The 19725-nt window shown below is 38.0% G+C and overlaps 1 protein-coding gene across 1 annotated transcript in view; it reads right to left on the bottom strand.

Annotated features, from left to right (window-relative positions):
- HECW2 (HECT, C2 and WW domain containing E3 ubiquitin protein ligase 2) overlaps positions 1-19725 on the bottom strand; it is a gene marked incomplete at both ends in the record, with an annotated part of 238319 nt that overhangs the window by 154323 nt on the left and 64271 nt on the right. The window contains one exon of the mRNA XM_080690058.1: positions 288-395. Within this exon, the coding sequence (XP_080546184.1) occupies positions 288-395 (108 nt within the window). The remainder of the gene's footprint in view (positions 1-287; positions 396-19725) is intronic.

Below are 19725 nucleotides of genomic sequence, written 5' to 3'. Positions count from 1 at the left end.
TATCATTATATAAACTGTATTACATATATTTATATACATATACTTTTATTTGTATATACATGTATATATTTGTGTGTATACATATTTATGCACACACATATAACACCTTTTTCAAAATATGGAACATTTTCTAATAAGGATTTTTTAAAGCAATATATTTTTCACTGTGGGGCTCCAAGGTATTCATATGTAAATAAGAACCAGGAAATTTTCAAATAACATTCAGAAAAGACTTTATTGATTTCCACACATTTATGCAATATTTAATACTAAACTCAGTTACTTACGTTCCATGAAGTAGGGCCCAGGCTCAATTCTCCATACAATTTGTCCTTTTTGTGTCCCTGTCACACCCCTGTTCTTAGAATCCCAGAAGTTGGCTGGAGAATTCTCATCTGTAAAAACCAAGGGAACACTTTAAGCTTAATTTTAACCTGTTTTTTTCTTAGCATCAAGGCCAATATAAGCTCCAAAGTATATAGAAAAATATATTAATGAATACTATCCTTTTAAATTTTTATTTATTCATTTTTGTGGTACTGGAAATTGAATCCAGATCCTACCTCTGAGCTACACTCATCCCACTTCATTTTTTATTTTGTAAAAGACTCTTGCTAAATTGCTGAAAGTTTTCTAAGTTGTTGAGGCTGGCCTCAAACCTGTAATTCTTCTGTTTTGGCCTCCCAACTACTGGGATTACAGATGTGTGCTACTGCACCCAGCTAACACTATTCAATGTGTATAAGGGGGTAACTGGAATTGAACTCATGGGCATTTTTACCTCTAAATTACACACCCAAACTTTTTTACTTTTTGTTTTGAAACAGGGTTTCACTAGGATGCTAAGAGTCTTGCTATGTTGTTAAGACTGTCCTTAAACTCATGATCCTCCTGCCTCAGCCTCCCATGTACTAGAATAACAGGCATGTACCACCATGCCTGGCTTAATGCCATTCTTAGAGACCTACTCTAAGCAGATTATTTCCTTCTACTTCTATATTTGCATTTCTTGGGATAATGAGGCCAGGCTGGGAAGTTGGAAGGAAGATGGGATCCTTATGCTTGGCAGAGTTGTCACTGTTGGCAAGACAATACCACAAAAACAAAGAGTACTGAGGACTTCTGGGAGGATGGCAACTGAGAGAAGCAGCACATACCAGTCCTGCTTACACCAGATCTCCATTCCCTCAAAAACAGCATTCTACAAAGGCAGAAAATACTATCTTTTGAGGAATAAAAAGGATAGATATAAGGGACAGGGAAAAAGAATATTAGAAGTCCAATCAGAGAGCAGAAAATAAAGTTGCCCACCTTGCAGAGGTGGGCACCACAACAGCACCATCTTGACTCACAGCACCAGACTTCAGAGACAAGGAAAACAACCGGGGACCTGAGGTAAGCAGCTGCATATCATCAGAGTTGTCAGTTCTTCCTGTGCAAACACCTGCTACAACTTCCAGCAGTGGCAGCTGAGTTCACCACACCATCCAGGAATCCAGACCGGTGTACACCAAAATCATAGGTGAAGCCACTGTCTCCAAGGGACAAGCAGGAAAGTTGCACCCCCAGGGACTCGTGCAGTCCCAACAAACTACCTGGGTCTAAGACTCTGTGGTTCATCCTGGAGAAGGTAGGGATGGAGTCTGCTATTGGACATAACAGAAGCTCAGACAGACTCAGGCTCAGATAATGGGGGAAGACCTATGCTTAACACTAGACCCAACTGGTAGCATATCCAGGATCACCAAAAACCACCCAATCACAGTGAACGAAGAGAAGTCAGACCAGACCAGCCCTAGCTGTGGGGAACAGAGACTCTTACATTGACTTTGGTCTCAGAGGCATATGCCACCTACCAAGACAGAAAGAGACCAAGACTCCAAATATGTGAAAAGCATGGAGAGTGACCTATGTTTAATACTAGATCCAGCCCTGTTGATACTGACCATCTGCATAGACTGAGAAAGATTCAGATAAACCAAGCTTATAGCAGGAAAGTTGTCTATGACACTCGGTGTCTTCAAAGAGAGAGACTGCGGAGGGAGAGAGACTGCGGAGGGAGTCTGCTGAATAGTCATTTATTTGTAGAGTTGCATTAATTTGTTGTTGGGATATTTTGGGGTTTTTTTTCTTTTTCTGTGTGTGTGAGAGTGATTCTTTTTCTGTGTGTGTGAGAATGTGTATGCCTGTTTTATTTTATCCTCTTCCCAAAGCCTCTCCCAAGCTTCTTCCCTTGTATATACCTACTCTCTTTTGTCCCTTTTATATCTTTTTTCTCTTTTCTTCTCTCTTCCTTGTCTTGTATTAAATCCACTTTCTATCACTATAACAGAAACTCTACGGTGGTTACTAGAATACTACTTTTTTTTTTTTTTACTATCTTTAATCTCTAGTATATACTACCTTACCAAACTCATACTCTCATTCTGTTTGATCCTATCTGAGGTTTTACCCTATTCTTTTTACAACTTCACTTCCCTCCTCACTCGACCTTCACTGTTGAATACAATACAACTTGCCCTTGGATATACCAGCTGATATCTAGAGACTGAGAGTAATCTATAAAAAGCAGCAGATACAAACTTCTGAAATCATGAGAAGGAGGAATAACAAGAGAGCAATGAGCTCCCAAAACACCACGATAATGGAACCTGACAACACAGAATTGTAGAGATCTCCAAAAGTTCAAATCAGAAATGCAGCTGTAGAAATAATATAGGGCTTCTGAAAAGAATTTAGAGTCTGAAAGAAATAAAGGATGAAATCATCAAAGTGAAGTCCTTAATTCAAACGATCAACAATCAATTAGACCACATGGAGAATAGAATCTCGCTCTTAGAAGATGATCACTCCAAAAATGAACACATAGTATATAACTTAGAAAAAATAATTCGAAAGCATGAATTGGACACTGAAGAAATATGGCCCCATTTTAAAAGAGCTAACCTAAGAATAATTGGCATAGAGGAGGAAAAAGAAGGTGAAACCAAAGGAATCACAAACTTTTCAAAGAGGTAATATCAGAAAATTTTCCAAACACGGAGCAAGAGTTTGATACACAGGTACTGAAAACTTATAGAACCCCCTTTAGACAATATCAGAGAAAAGGTTCCCCATGCCACATAATAGTCAAACTTACCAATGTAGAAGCCAAGGAAAGAATCTTAAAGACAACAAAAACAAAAGACCAAGTGACTTCAGATCACTCCAGACTTCCCAAACCAAGTTATGAAAGCCAGAAGGGCCTGGAGTAGCATATTCCAAACTCAGAAAGAAAACAACTAGCAGCCAAAGATTTCCTACCCAACAAAAATATCTCTCAAATTAGATGGGGAAATAAAATCTTCCAAGACAAACAGAAGCTGAAGGAATTTATGTCTTGCAAGCCAGCACTAGAAAAAATACACAAAGAGATTATCTGCAAAGAAGAAATAAGCAATACATGCCAGAACCAGATAAACAAAAATTTCCATACAGTAAACAATTAAGCAAAGGAAAACAAACACTATCTTAAACAGAAGTTAAATCTCAATATGTTAGGAATTAAAAAATCATCTGTCAATAATCACACTGAATGTAAATGGCCTCAACTTCTCAATAAAAAGACATAAAGTGACAAAATAGATTAAAAACCAGAACCCATCTATCTGCTGCCTGCAAGAAACATACCTTACAAGTAGAGATATTAACAAATTTAAGGTAAAGGACTGGAGCAAAGTAATCTATGCCAATGGAACTCAAAGACAAGCAGGAGTAGCAACTATGATATCAGACAAGTTAGACTCCAAGCCCAAGCTTATTAGAAAAGACAAAGAAGTCCATTTTTTTTTTTACTAGTAAAAGGAATAATCCAGGACAAGGAAATAATGATAGTCAACATTTATGCTCCAAACATAGGTGCAGCTACTTTCATAAAACAAACTCTTTGTGATATTAAGTCACACATAAATCCCAATAAAATAATACTGGGAGATTTCAACACCCCTCTCATGCTATTAGACTGATCTTCTAGACAAAAGGTCAGTAAAGATGCCTCAGAACTAAAGAACACCATTAATCAAATGAACCTGTTAGACACATATAGAATATTCCACCCAACTACAGCAGAGTTCACATTTTTCTCAGCTTCTTACAGAACCTTCTCCAAAATAGATCACATCCTGATCCACAAAGTGAGCACTAGCAAGTTAAAAAAATGTGGCATACTTTCCAGTGTCATTTCAGACCATAATGGAATGAAACTATAAATCAACTCTAAGAAGACCTATAAAAACTACATAAACATGTAGAGACTGAACACCACATTGCTGAATGAAGAATGGGTCATAGAAGAAGTAAGGGGTAAAATAAAGAAACTTTAAAAAACAAATGAAAATAGAGATACACATATGAAAACCTATGAGACTCTCTTAAAGCAGTATTAAGAGGAAAATTTATAGCACTAGGTGCTCACATAAGAAAAACAGAAAATCATCAAATAAATAACCTAATGACACACTCAAAGCCCTTGAAAAACAGGAACAATCTAACCTCAAAGCCAGTAGAAGATAGGAAATTATTAAAATCAGAGCATAAATCAAATAAGTAGAGAATAAAAAAAATACAGAAAAATCAACAAAACCAAAAGCTGGTTTCTTGAAAAAATTAACAAGATAGATAAACCACTAGCCAACCTAACCGAGAGAGAGAGAGAGAGAGAGAGAGAGAGAGAGAGAGAGAGAGAGAGAATCAACACACATTACAAAGAGATGAAAAAGGAAATATCATGCCTGACAGTGTAGAAATCCAGAGAATTATCAGAAACTACTTTGAAACACTATACTCCAACAAAATGGAAAATCTGGAAAAATTGGCAACTTTCTAGATAAATACAACCTGCCTAAAATGAGTCAAGAAGATATAGAAAATTTAAACCAACCAATAACAATATAAGAGATTGAAACAGCAATAAAGAGCTTACCATCAAAGAAAAGCCCAGACCCAGATGGTTTCCCATGTGAATTTTATAAAACATTTATAGAAGAGCTAATTCCAATACTCCTCAAACTATTTCATGAAATAGAAAAAAAACAGGGTTCTCCCAAATACATTCTATGAAGCCAACATCATATTAATACCAAACCAAATAAAGACAGCTCAAGGAAAGAAAACTGTAGGCCTATATCTTTGATGAACTTAGATGAAAAACTGCTAAACAAAATACTCACAACATGCATTCAAAACCACAACAAGAAAATCATATATCATGACCAGAGATGCAAGGCTGGTTCAACATTTGAAAAATCAATCCATGTAATTCACCATATAAACAGAACCAAAGACAAAAGTCACAGGATCATTTCAATAGACACTGAAAAAAGCATTTGATAAAATCCAATCCCCATTTATGCTAAACCACTGTAGAGAATCAGAATAAAAGGAACATACCTAAACATCATAAAGGGAATCTACAACAACATCAATCCACAGCCAACATCATATCAAATGAGGAAAAACTTCAAGAAGTTTCATTAAAAACAGGAAAAAGAAAAAGATGTCCATTATCACCACTTCCCTTCAATATAGTACTTGTGGCTCTACCCAGCGCAATAAAGCAAGAAAAGGAAATCAAAGGAGTACAAATAAGAAAAGAACTCAAACTTTCACTATTTGCAGATGACATGATACTGTACTTAGAAGACCCAACAAACTCAACCAAAAGACTTAGAGTACTGATCAACAAAATCAGCAAAGTGTCTGGATTCAAAAATCAATCTTAAAAAATCTGAAGCTTAGCCAGGCTTGGTGGCTCATGCTTGTAATCCCAGCATTCAAGAGGTGGAAATAGGAGGATCCTGGTTCGCGGACAGCCTAAGTTATTTAGTAAGAACCCTTGCAACTCAGTGAGACCCTGTTTCAGAAACAAAGAATAAAAAATTAGGGCTGGGGGTGTAGCTCATAGGTAGAATTCCCCTGGGTTCCATCCCCAGTGCCGCAAAAAAAAAAAAAAAAAAAGAAAAAAAAATCTGAAGCTTTTCTGTACACCAACCATAAATCCACTGAAAAAGAAATCTAGAAAACACTTCTACAAAGAAAATTATAAAACATTGAAAAAAGAAATTGAAAAAGACCTTAGAAGTTTGAAAGATCTTTCATGTTCATGGATAGACAGAATAAATATCATCAAAATGGCCATACTTCCAAATGTGATCTACAGATTCAATGCAATACCCATTAAATTACCAAGATCATTACTCACAGACATAGAAAAATCAGTCCTTAAGTACATTTGGAACAACAAAACACCCAGAATAGCCAAAGTATTTCTCAACAACAAAAACAATGCAGGAAGAATCACAATACCTGAGTTTATTTTTATTTGGAAACAGGGTCTGACTAAGTTGCTAAGAATCTCACTAAGTAGCTGAGGCTGGCTTCAAACCTGTGCAATCCTCCTGTCTTAGCCTCCCAAGTATGGGGATTACAAGCGTGTGCCACCATGCCTGGCCACAATACCTGACTTTAAACTATACTACAAAGCTATAGTAATAAAAGCAGCATGTTACTGGTACAAAAATATATACATAGACCAGTGGAACAGAATAGAAGGCTCAGAAACAAATCCACACACAGCCAATTGATTTTTGACAAAGGGGCCAAAAACATACACTGGAAAAAAAACACAGCCTGTTCAACAAATGATGTTGGTGAAACTGGTTAACTATATGCAGAAAAATGGAAATAAATCCCACCTTCTCACCTTGCACAAGAGTCAATTCAAGATGAATCAAAGACTTGGAAATTAGACCAGAGATCTTAAGGCTCCTTGAAGAGGGCCTAAGTCCAACACTGCAACACATAGTCTCAGATAAAAACTTTCTCAACAAGACCCCAAAGGCACAACAAATTAAAAGGTGAATCAATACGTGGGACTGCATGAAACTGAAGAGCTTCTGTACAGCAAAGGAAGCAATCCAGAACCTCATCTGAGAACCAATAGAATGGGAGAAGATTTTTGCCACCTAGTCCTCCAATAGATGACTAATATATAGAATATGCAGAGAACTCAAGAAACTCAGCACTAAGAAGACAAATAACCCAGTCAAAAAATGGGCAAGTGAATTAAATAGACACTTCATTGTCTATTGAAGTGACACTTCATTGTCATTGAAGGAAGAAATTCAAATGGCCAATAAATGCATGAAAAAAAATGCTCAACATCATTAGCAATCAGAGAGATGCAAATGAAAACTACCCTGAGATTTCACCTAACTCTAACTAGAATGGCAATCATTCAGAACACAAACAAGTGTTGGCGAGGATGTAGAGAAGTGGGAACTCTAATACACTGCTGGGATTGCAAATTAGTGCAACCACTTTGGAAAACAATATGGAGGATCTTCAGAAGAATTGGAACAAACCTACCATATGATCCAGCAATACCACTTCTACATATCTACCCAAAAGAAAGGAAACCAAACTACCAAACTAATGCATGCGTTTCTATATTTATAGCTGCACAATTCACCATTGCCAAACTATGGAACCAGTCAAGATGTCCATCAACAGATGAATGGATTATAAAACTGTAGGATATGTACACAATGGAATTTTACTCAGGCATAAAAAATACAATTACATCATTTACAGGGAAATTAACAGATCTGGAGGACATTATGCTAAGTGAAATTAGTCACAAAAAATAAAAAATCGGATCCTCTCCCTAATATGCAAAAGCTAGGGAGAAATTGGTCATAGGAGGAACTCTAGATAAAGAAGATTCTATAGATGAGCAAATAAGGCGACCTGAAGGGATGTGATGGGGAAGAGAGAAATCCTTTAATGCATGTGATGTATTTTAACAAACCATATTAAAGTCAATCACTAAGCCAAGCATGGGAAGGAAGGAGGGGGAGGGAATAGGGTGGGAATTGAGTAAGGGTTAATTGGGTGATGTGTGCATGTATGTCTTCACCATCTTTTATCCCATTAAGATGTATGACTACATTCACCAATAAAATATTAAAACAAAACAAAAAAAACAAACAGTTCCCTGGCTCTGGCTTCAGCAATGAACTATTTTATAAGAAAGAGGTTGGAGGTGAGCTCCAGGCTATGATATCCTTCATCAAAAAAAAAAAAAAGGTGCAAAACTAGGAGAACATAAGAGAACTGAACATAGGATGAAGAGGCTGGAATATAGCTCAATGGTAGAGCATCTTCCTAGTATGTGTATGAGGCCCTGAGCTCAAATCCCCAGAACTGCAAAAAAAAGGAGGGAGTGGGGAGGGGGAGGAGAGGGACAGGGTTGAACAAAAGAGGCCTGAAGCCAAGAAAATACAGCACAGCTTTACCAAAACTAGTGCTCAGGTGACATCAGCCAAAGCATCACATTTTCTGGGACAATCTTTTGCAAAAGGCCAAAGGCAGTAGACCTTAAGCCCAGATAAGTAGAAAGACAGTGTTCCTCTTTCACATGGAAGAAGGAAAGAAAGGACAATGACCCAAAGAATTGGCCTGAAGGTGGCATTTCCCAAGCTTCCTGTGGTAACATCCACTGGAGTAAGTAGAAGACATGCTTTCAACTCAGAATGACAGTCAAGGATGCTCCGGCTGCCTTGGGATCTGCCCCAGCACCTGAAGGGATTCACAGTATATAACTTACTCAACTCATACTCATACTAGTTTTAGGCTCTGTCTTAGGGGCCCAGAGGAACAAATGAAACAAGAAAACATGAAGAGGAGAGCATTCAAAGTTTTCTAGGTACACTGAAAAGTGTATGGTGACACTGGCTCTTCACATCCCAAGTATCTCATTTGTTTTCCTCAGAAAAAGGATTGTGAATATATTTTAATTAAGATCTGGAGTAATGCAGGCAAGGATAACTAAGAGCTGTGCTAAAATAGGATGGAGAAAAGGCCCTGGGCCCAAAGGAATAGTTCCAAGAAAATAATCTTTCTCTTTTAAGCATAAAGAATAGAAAGTGGGCCAAGGTGAGGGGGTCAAAGGGATTTCTGTTTGCAGTTGTCCTGGGGCCTTCCTGGTTTGTTTCACTATATTGAAAGCCATAGAACTTAGGGAGCGATGGCCTTTTCAAGCCATCTACATTTAGCTTGTTATAGGTCAAAGCTTCTCTGTTGATAAAGGCCAAGAAGCAGCCATAGTTTTTTTAAGAAAGGAAAATCACAACCCGCTCATGGAATCACCTCCTCTCCTAGACAAACAGAGCAAGCAAAGAACCGCATTGCATACAGAAGCATAACAAAGATGCTGCTATGAAGAAGGCTTAGGCAATTGCTTAACACTAGATTTGAAAACATGCCATGTGGCTCATTAGGGCACACTGCTCAGCACTGAACATCTTCCTTGCCAACAAAACCCCAGTTCTGTTCAAGGCATCAATGTGGCCAGTTACAAACACTCGCCTCTTCAGAATCTCTTGAAGAAGCCAAGGGGGCGTGTCACAGATTCAGGTTAGACTACGTAAGTATCTGCTAACATAAGATACTTGGACAGAGAGCCCTGGGTGAGGGTAGGGGCTCTTCTATTTTCACAAGTAAGTTTACTTATTAGCTATTGATTACCTGGAAAGCACAGGAAGCTGGACCTCAATGGAACAGAACTAAGGAACAGCAACAAGAAAGTATCCAACTATTCACACAGCATCTATTTTGAAAAAATTAGTGATGCATATGGGAGATTTTCTAAAAACATTATTGTGGCAGTTTCCTCTTAAGGCCTCAGAAAGGATGAGGCAACATCAATCTGGTTTTAAGGAACAGGCACTAGGGTCACTACAACAAGCACCCTAAAGAAAATTGCACTTGGTGATGTGGTCTCACTGTGAGAGCACTGGCCCTTCTGGTTTTACTAGCATTTTTTCCTCTAATGGTCCAATAAGCCAAACTAAATACATACTTCTGATATAAAAATTTTGAAAAGATGGACCACCAAGGAGCAGAAAAAGAATGGAAGGGTAAGAATGGGATAAGAAGAATAAATCTAAGATGTCTGAGGCCAAGGGATCCCTGAGGCTTTCTGGACCCCTTTACGGGTTCCTGGGAAGAAGCTGTGACAGAGAATCAGTGTCCACATCTGTGGCTCTAAGAAAATCACTACTATTGCTTTCTTTGCCAGACACATTCACTCGCACAGAGAAATACTACATTTCCTGAGTATCCTGCTTAGCCTTAGAAGTAGGAAATAAGGGGAAATACACATTGTGATGCTTCCTTCTGTCTTCCACAGACCCTTCACCAAGATAAAACAGGCATAGAGGCGGGTGCTACATTCACCCACCAGCTCAAGTGGATTAGGATAAACCTTGAATCTCTAACTTAACCAACCTGGCCCAGGCTGGTTCATGGTTCCTTTGGTTAAATTTATGATGGGTGAAGAAAGAAAGTCTGTACCCTTAAATCAAATGGTTAAAATACATCATGATTATTCACAGTCACATTGAACACAAATCTTATATATACAGTGAGATATAAGTCAACTCATAAGCTCATCAGCTGCCATGGTTTCATCTTTCCTCTTTGACCATTACCTTATTTACTTCCCTTCCCACCTCATTCTTATTTTCCTTCCAACTAGGATTAAAGTATTTGTTCTTCAGTTACAATAGATTCTATTTTATAGGCATGTATAGTTCAGATATTTGGGAGTAATTTCTTAGGTGGAATAAAATTTAAAAAAATTTATTGAAGATGTATAGTATATACACATAAAGACATTCTCTAAATCTAATTTTAGTGTGGAAAGTTTATATAAATCTTGTCCCATTTTGTCTCATATATCACCACCATCATCATTTTCTCCTCCTCCCCCCTTCCTCCTCCTCCTCCTTTCCCTCCTCCTCCTTCTCTTCTTCCTCTTCCCCCTTTTCCTCCTTTTTTTCTTATGGTACTGGGAATTGAACTCACTGGCATTCTATCTCTGAGCTATACCCCAACTCCATTTTATTTTTGATTTTGAAATATGATTTCACTAGGTTGCTAAAGGCCTTCTGAGTCTATCCTTGAACTTGTGATCCTCCTGTCTTAGCCTCCCAAGTACTGGGATTACAGGTATACACCACAATCAGCTCATAGGTCTTCATTACAATCAACCCTTCATAAATGATAGTTACAAATCCATGGATTTGATGAGCTACAGGTAGAAAATATTTTGGGGGGAAATTTTATCTGTACTAAACATGTATTTACATTTTTCCTTGTCCTTATTTCCTCAGTAATACAGTATAACAACTATTTACACAACATTTATATTGTGTGAAGTATTATAAGTAATCAAGAAATGGTTTAAAGTACAAAAAAGGATGTACATAGGAGATATGCAAATACCATGCCATTTTATATAAGGGACTTCTGCATCTGTATTCTAAGTCTAGTTGGCTGTACATTGTCTTCAAATCCACAGACACAAAGCTCTAAAGTCCCTCTGAAATATTTTTTATATTTATATGTTTGTGAATATTGTGGGAACTTAATCAGAAAATTGTAAAAATCTTTATCCTTGCCCTTTTTAGTAATCCATGATACTTTCCCAAAGTGATTTCATTTTAGAATTTTCTTTTTAATTACTCTGTAGGGATAATTAATTCTGGTTGTACTAATGACATTACATGTGTTATGTCTGTTTTTCCAAGAAAACAAAGTTTGAACTCAAAAGATGAAAGATTAAGGTATGATTCCCTCCCATGCAACTGTCTTCTATTAACTAGAAGCTCAAAGAATTTTCTCAGAGCTTGTTAATTAGTTGAGGGTGTGTTCCTATTCCTTAAACTACATCATTTTTAGGAGCAACACTTAAAAGGTCTTAAACAAAACCTATAGATCAGCAGACTTAACAACATCTCCTGCACCTTTACTATCATAAATCATCACTGGCTACCTTCCCTTTTAACTAATTGATCCTCAGGACAATGACTTTGCTACTCCATTGTGCACAATGAATTCCTGGGCGCTTCTTTTACATGTTAATTCCTATGCTACTCTTCCAGGGATTCTGATTCAGTAAGTTTGAAGGTGGGCCCAGAAAAATGAGTTTTAGCAAGGACTCCCAACCAGTTGATTCTGTTAGAGGTTATAAGAATCACAATTGAAAAAAATTCTGTTCCATGGTAATTTCCCAGGAAACATCAATGTGTGGACCATGTACATCTCTTGGACTGTTGTCTCTCTAATTGGTTAGCTTGTTCATTCATTCTCATTCATTCATTCAATGTTCATCTATTGACTGCCTACTATGAAAACCAAAAACATCTGCTTCCTGCCAAAAGGAGTTGACAGAATAGTGGAGGAAGACTGAAACATAGATATAAGGCATTGCAAAAAAAAAATGCTATAATAGAGGTGTGAATACTTTGTTAGAGGAAGAACAAGGAGGAAGGATTGGTGCATCCTATTGACTAATAGGGCACAGGGTCTGTTAAGTTTGAAGTGTCTTGGGGAGATGCCTATGGAGCTATCTTTTGGGAGATCTACAAGTCTAACTCCATAATTAAGTTCTCCCCCATCCATTTCATAGGCATACTTTTTAAAGGAGGGAAAATTTTTTCCCCTTCTATGAATGGTCATCAGAAGCAACAAAAAAAATGGCCGTATTTAAAGATGAATTCTGTGACAAAATTACTATTGTTGCCTGGGCCCCAGGACATTATCCTTTTCTTCCTTAGAATAGTTTAATTCATTGTGGTAACTTACAGTATGATTGTAAAGAGTAACTTTTTTCAAAAGAATTAATTCATTTTTAAAATGCCACAAAATAGCTGGGTGTGGTGGCACACACTTGTAATCCCAGCATTTGGGAGGCTGAGACAGGAGGATCATGGTTTGCGGACAGCCTAAGCTACTTAGTGAGGCCCTTTGCAACTAACTCAGCAAGACCCTGTTTCAAAATAAAGAATAAGCCGGGTGTGGTGGTGCATGCTTGTCATCCCAGCATTCAGAAGGCTGAGACAGGAGAATCATGGTTCATGTACAGCCTCCGCTACTTAGTGAGGCCCTTTGCAACTCAGTGAGACCCTGTTTCAAAATAAAGAATAAAAAATAGGCTGGGGGTGTAGCTCAGAGGTAGAATGCCCCTGGGTTCAATTCCCAATACCGGGGGGGGGGAAAAAAAAAAGGAAAGAAAAAAAAAAGAAAAAAGAATAAAATAGGGTTAGGGGGGTAGCTCAGAGGTAGATGCCCCTAGGTTCTATCCTCAGTCCTCCATTAAAAAAAAGCCACAAAATGCTAAAATATTGTAAACATATAGATTTTTAACTTTTTTCAAACCCTTTCTTCCCCATAATATTTCAAACACAGAGATGAGTAAAAAAATGATCTTTAAAAGACTAATTTTAGCCAGACATTGTAGCACATACCTATAATTCCAGTACTTGGGAGGCTAAGACAGGAAGATGGCAGGTTCAAGGACAGCCTCAGCAACTTAGTGAGGCCTTCAGCAATTTAGTGAGACCCTACAGCTTAGAGGTAGAATTCCCCTGGGTCCAATTACCAGTACCATCCCCTCCCAAAAAAGGCTAATTTTTCCCATACATAAATTTAGATTTCCATAAAATATCCTATAATAGGCTTTTATGGAAAAAAGGGGATATATAAGAAATATGACCAGATGTATGCAACATATCCAAATGTATTTTGCATTTGGAAATGTTTCTATGTCAATATGAATATCTACAAAACCTACATGGAATAACAGAGGTAAAAATCAAGATAAAAACCTTCTTCAAAGTCCTCACTATTCTTCTAATCAACACAAGTTGGGTGGGGTTGTCAAAAATAGATAAACTTTTTGTGAGAAAAATAATATGACAGATTGTACCAGAGAGATGGAAAATAATGTTTACTGTTTTGCTCTAAAATAGTTCCATTTCCTCCTACATTTTCTCAAAAAAATAGAAGCATAAACATCTAAGTTGATTTTCAGTTATCTTTTGAGTACAACTGAAAATATCTGTGCCTGGATACTGGATCATAAAGGGTCCCAACTTGATTCTGGCTACACTGGAGAATTAGATTCCCTGAGACTTGAGATTTAGACTAAGTTATAATTTGAATCAAAATGATCATTCTAGACCTGGGAAAAGAACACACAGTCACAAGAACCACATGACTGCTGAGAGAGTGCAAATTCACCAGCATTGTGCCAGGCAGGTCACCTGAACGGCACTAAGGTGCTGACAGAAAAACTCAGGCAATAACTTTGAGGTCTAAACTAGCTGCTGGGGAAGGTAGGTCTCATCTCTTAGTGTGCCAAAGAAAGTATCAATTTCAGTGTTATAAGAACTCACTAACAAATTTCATCATGAATTTTTAACCTTTGCAAGACTCTCTGGGTATGAGACTTGCTCAGAGATTACAATGGAAACAGGCCACACACTGGGAGTGAACTATGGCAAGAATGGTTTTGGAACCACTTACATGGTTATTTTCCTAAAAACATTACAATGATTTGCTGAGAAAAAATATTACCCCAGATAAACTTATGGCTCAATCCCTCCCTTCAATTTTCTTGCTTACATATCCATCAACTTTTCAGTGAAGCCCACTTCTGACTTTCCCTATTAGTCCACCACTCCTCCAGAATTCCTGGACAGATATCTTACTCTGATCAATTCCTCTCCACAGACTTACCACCTTCTAGCATTATACCCCATCTACTTACACAGCTGGTATAATGTCTGTCTTTTCTTTAGGATGCAAACTCCAAGTGCCCAAGGATTCTCATGTATTTGTTTGCTGATTTATCCCAAGTACCTAGCACAGTATCTGGCACACGGTACTCAAATGTAGTTAAATGAGAGGGTCTTGATATATTCTCATGATTATATGAGAGTAGCCAGATATTAGTATTATATTGTTAAATACACACGGGCAAATAACATTCTCACCAAGCAATGCATAAAGGCTTTTCAAAGAGATCTCCATCTTGTTCAGAGTAAGGGCAAACAAGGACAATATTGCAAGTTCCACGTAAGTTTTATTTGTCTACTTAACAAGATCAGTTTAAACTCCAAATATTTATAGCAAGGATTTCTAACTAACATTTATACCTAATTACAGAACATTGCTGAGCGTCATGAAATCAGCTTTTTTTTTTTTTTTTTTTTTTTTTGGTGGTACTGGGGTTCCTGGAAGCGCAGGGATTACAAGGGTGTACCACCACGCCCAGCGAAATTCAGCTGTTTTTTTATCTTTTAATTTGACACATCGATGCACTAAAGGTCACTTGACTGGTTTCTGATAAAAGCCTTTGAAACACATTAAACAATTTCCTTTTTGACAAAGAATTTTAGAATATTTCTACCTGAAGTTTTACTTATTTTTACCAAATAAACACTTTCCTATGTAGGATTTATGAGAACCCAAATTATTTGATAACACTTCAAATGAAAAAAAATTACTTCTGGCTCACTTCTATCAATCAAGCAACCTGTATTTTATTTGGCTGCAACCAACATTTATAATAAACCTCATTGTGAAAATAGAACAAGTTATTTGCAATAGGTTATATCCAATTTCATGATTAAAATGTCAGAAGGAACTAGGTGTTCCTTATAAAACTTGATTTTTAAACATTTCTAGTTTTTTCCCCCCAGGACATGCTGTTGTTGTGTTTGGATATTATCTTCCCTATCATCTCCTGTGAGGGTACCTCCTCCCTCCAGCAAACACACTTACACAAGGAGAATGTAAGCCTACAGGGGGCTGGCATTTAGTAGCTTAGTAAACAGCTTAGCACAAGATCCAGTATTAGGCCCTTCCAGAACAGGCTATGGCAATGACAATAAAATGCTTGAGTCCTTATCTGTGCACCCAGACTGACAGGGCAGAACAAGACTTCCTGCTGCTAAGGAACTCCCAGGATAAACAGTGGAGTAAATGATCTCTTCCTAAAGGTTATAATTTGGGACAAAGTGAAAAATTGGCTAAAGAGAGCTCAGATCAAGCCCCAAAGACAGAAGGGAAATAGCAACTATTGAAGGAATAGAGTAAATGATATGCATTTGTACCAGTATTGGGAAGAGGTTTCAATATGTATAAATGTACCAGTATTGGGAAAGATTTCCAATTTTAAAATATATTTCTGATAGTGAAGAAAGCCAGGAGCTGTGGGGAGAGGGTAGCAGATTTCACGGTGGGTGGATGATTAGCAAAGGAATAGAAGAAGCCTAGGGCCTTTTTACATTTCTGAATAGAGGCAAACTTCCTCAAAGATGTGAGGAAATCCCAGATTCCAGATAAGCAACTTAACACATTTTGAAGTGTAACAAAAGGTGTGGGGGTCTGTGCCTGAGACCGAGCTGCCCCCCTGCCCCGGAGGGGGCGGATCTGGCTGTGTTGGAGACAGAGCAGGACACCTGGGCTAGAGATGGGGCAGGATATCTACATATCAAAGGACCTGCCTCAGATCTGATGGGGCTGGCTATAAGAATACTCTGCATCCAGGGATTTTTGGTGAATTCCTTCGAACCATCCCCCTATGCCACTCCTGAATGGCATGGGGCTGTAACTGTCTTCTGTGTTTCTATCTTTTTAATAAACTCCTTTAAATCTTCAGCAAGAGTCCGGGCTATTGCATATCTATCCTTAGCTCAGGACAAGAACCCATGTTTTTTGTGTTTTTTGTGTGTTTTGAGGGAAATTGTGTCTGGGAGCCTAACAGGGGTCCCCAGGGACAGTTTCCAAAATCATAACATCTTCCCTCAAACTGTAATAGTATTAAAATTAATTCAACAAATATTTATAAAGCATTCACTCTCTGCCAGATAATATTCTAAGTGACAGGGAATCAGGCAGGAAGAGTCAAAGGTACTGTATTTGTGCAGATTTTGGTCTGGTGGGGAAAGTGAATCATAAACAGACATATAAACACGTAAAGCAATGTCAGGGAGAGCGAGCATGGCTACATGCACCTAGCTGGGGCGCGGGCAGAGAGGCTGGTCAGGGAAACATCTGAACAGGGATCTGAGCAAAGTACTCCAAACTGCAAGTAAATGCAAATGGCAGAAATTTTACTCAACCATAAGGAACAAGATTATGTCATTTTCGGGAAAATAAATGGAATTCGAGAATATTATCCTAAGCAATATTAGCCAGTCTTAAAAAGCAAATAGTTGTATGTTTTCCTTCATTTGTGGAAGTTAGGGAGAAATTGGGAAACAGGGATCACCTCAGATAGAGAAGCAGAGATGCCAACAGAGTGATAGAGGGGGCTTAGGGGAGAGGGGAGAGTAAGGTGGATAGAGATAATGTCGTGTACATGTACATATATTAAATTACCAAGGCCAATCTCAAAGACATGTATGGGAGAAGGAGAAAAAGGAGGTGGGATCCAATGGGAAATGCACTCTATACTTCAGAACAATGTATAATTACAATACACCAATAAAAGTATTTTTAAAAAAAAAAAAAAACCTAAAAAATGCAAAGACTTTGAAACAGGAACCAGCCAAACATGTCTGAGAAGTATCAGAGTGATGTAGCCAGAGCAGCCTGAAGGAGGCAAAGAGAAGGAAAAGATGAGGTTGAAAACAGGCAGGGGCTAGCTCTTAGACAGTGGGAATAATAATAATAATAATAATAATAATAATAATAATAATAATAATAATAACAACAACAACAACAATAACAACAACAACAACATTCTCAAGGGCCTTCTATGCACCAGGTACCGTCCTAACGTTACACCTTTATTAACTCATCTAAACTTCCATCGACTCTTTGAGGTAGAAACTAACAGATTCTTAGTGATGAGGAAACACAGTGCAGACAGGTTAAGAAATGTGTTCAAAGTCATGAATCTGTCACAAGCAGAGTAAACCCAGGACCTGCTCCAAGGACCATGCTCCTCAACGCTCTGGGGACGTCCCACCCATGCAGACTGCAGTGAAGAGTCAGGTGTCCACTCAGAGATGCTGCAAAGTCACTGGAAAGTGATATGATTTACATTTTTAAAAATTCTGTTGTCTGCTGTGTAGAGAGTGGCTATCAGAAGGCAAGAAAGGTGTGTCCAGGCACCCTCCAGGCACCTGAGCAGTAACCTGAGTGTGACCCTCTTCCTGACACCGTCCTTCCTGCACATACAAGGCTGCAGCAGATATAAACATCCACCCCGAGTGCCAAAGCCAGGAACCAACCACTGACTCCAGTTCAGCAACCCTGGGAGGTGACTCATTCACCTCTAACCCTCTCTGCACCAAACCACTGTCCTGAGATTTCACTCCCCATATCCCTCCTTATTCAAACAACTCCTGAAGACCCAACTTCCCCCACATTCTAACCTAATTAGTTAAAATACAAAGCTCCGACTTTCATCACTTAGTAGCCCAGTAAAACCCTCAATGCAACATAATAACTGAATTGCTGGCCTTGAGTCTACATAGACTATTCCCAAGCAAGTAGGCTTTCTGGTTTTAGGGATATAGCATAAGGTATAAGTGCAGTGAGATTAACACACTACTCCATACTGACATTGCCAGGCACGACTGCTAGGCAATAGCATATATGGTTGTAAATTCCATTTCTTCCATGTACTGCATTCATAACCTTGGACAAATCTTAAAGCTGCATAGACTCCATTTCCTTCATCTATAAACTGATGATAACAGCACCTGGCTGAGAACACTGCAAGAAGCCAGTGCAAATGTGGACATAATAGCTCCTGGCATAACAGGAGTTAAATATGCAGATTTTATAATTTTTAATCTATATCTCCCTTTTTTCAATTGCTTTTAATATTTTGAAGCAGAATTCTTCAACCCTATTTCCTTAGTTTTTACTATTAAGGTTTTATTCCAACATCTTATAAATACATATAGATTAAAACAAAAGTGTGATTATTTATGTTTCTTGAAACTCTGCTTTCTTAGTCAAGTGGCCAAAAGACCAGGTAGCCAAGGTAAAATCCTTTCTGTACAGTAATTATAAACTGTACCACTAAGATGATAGCATAGTGGTTCACATATGCTCCCAGTTCTCAATGCGCCCAGTGTTTGGAAGGAAGATACTCCAAGCTTAAAATTCTGTCTTGATTTAAAAAAAAGAAAAAAAAAAAAAAAAAAAAGCAGGCAGAGACACCCTCGTCTCCTGAGGCTGAAAGTTCTAAGAATTAAAAATTGTTGTAAAATACAATGCTTGGCATAAATGCATCCATTAGTTAGGAACAAATGAGTCCTTTGATCTTAATGAGCTCATACAATATGGATCAGAAACTATAATCACTAATGTCATTTAAAGAAAGAGGCTACTTTTATTGAACTGAACCAAATACTTGTTGGAGCTAAATTTGGCCTAAAAAATATTAATTAGAAGCACATGGGGGAAATATTTCTGAAACATTAGTTACTACTGATTCTAGAAAATTTTATTGCAAAAGTGGCTACATCCTTGTAGGTCCCACCCTAAAACTGCTTGATCAGGAAAGAAATGAATGACTTTTTCAGAAATTAGATTGCTCACCTGAATCTTTGCTAAATCATTATATTGGTTTCAGTTAAACTGAGCTCAACGAGGGCACTGCTGACTTTCTAGAGCATACTTCTCAGAGCAGGTCGCTCCAGTGCACTGTAGAAATGTTAGCATCCCGGGCTCCCAGGCTCTGGGAGTTGCCAGTTGCCTCCCACGTGGCAACAAAAATACCTCCCACCCCCTCAAGAGCCACTGATTGGCATTTTATAACCAAAATAAGAATTTTCATTGGCCAAAACTAATTCATAGGAGATTAGAATAAAACGG

The sequence above is a fragment of the Muscardinus avellanarius genome (assembly GCF_963383645.1).
Source record: "Muscardinus avellanarius genome assembly, chromosome: 2".
Taxonomy (NCBI): Eukaryota; Metazoa; Chordata; class Mammalia; order Rodentia; family Gliridae; genus Muscardinus; species Muscardinus avellanarius.
The sequence above is the reverse complement of the archived record's forward strand: the minus strand, read 5'-3'. Positions and strand labels throughout refer to the sequence as shown.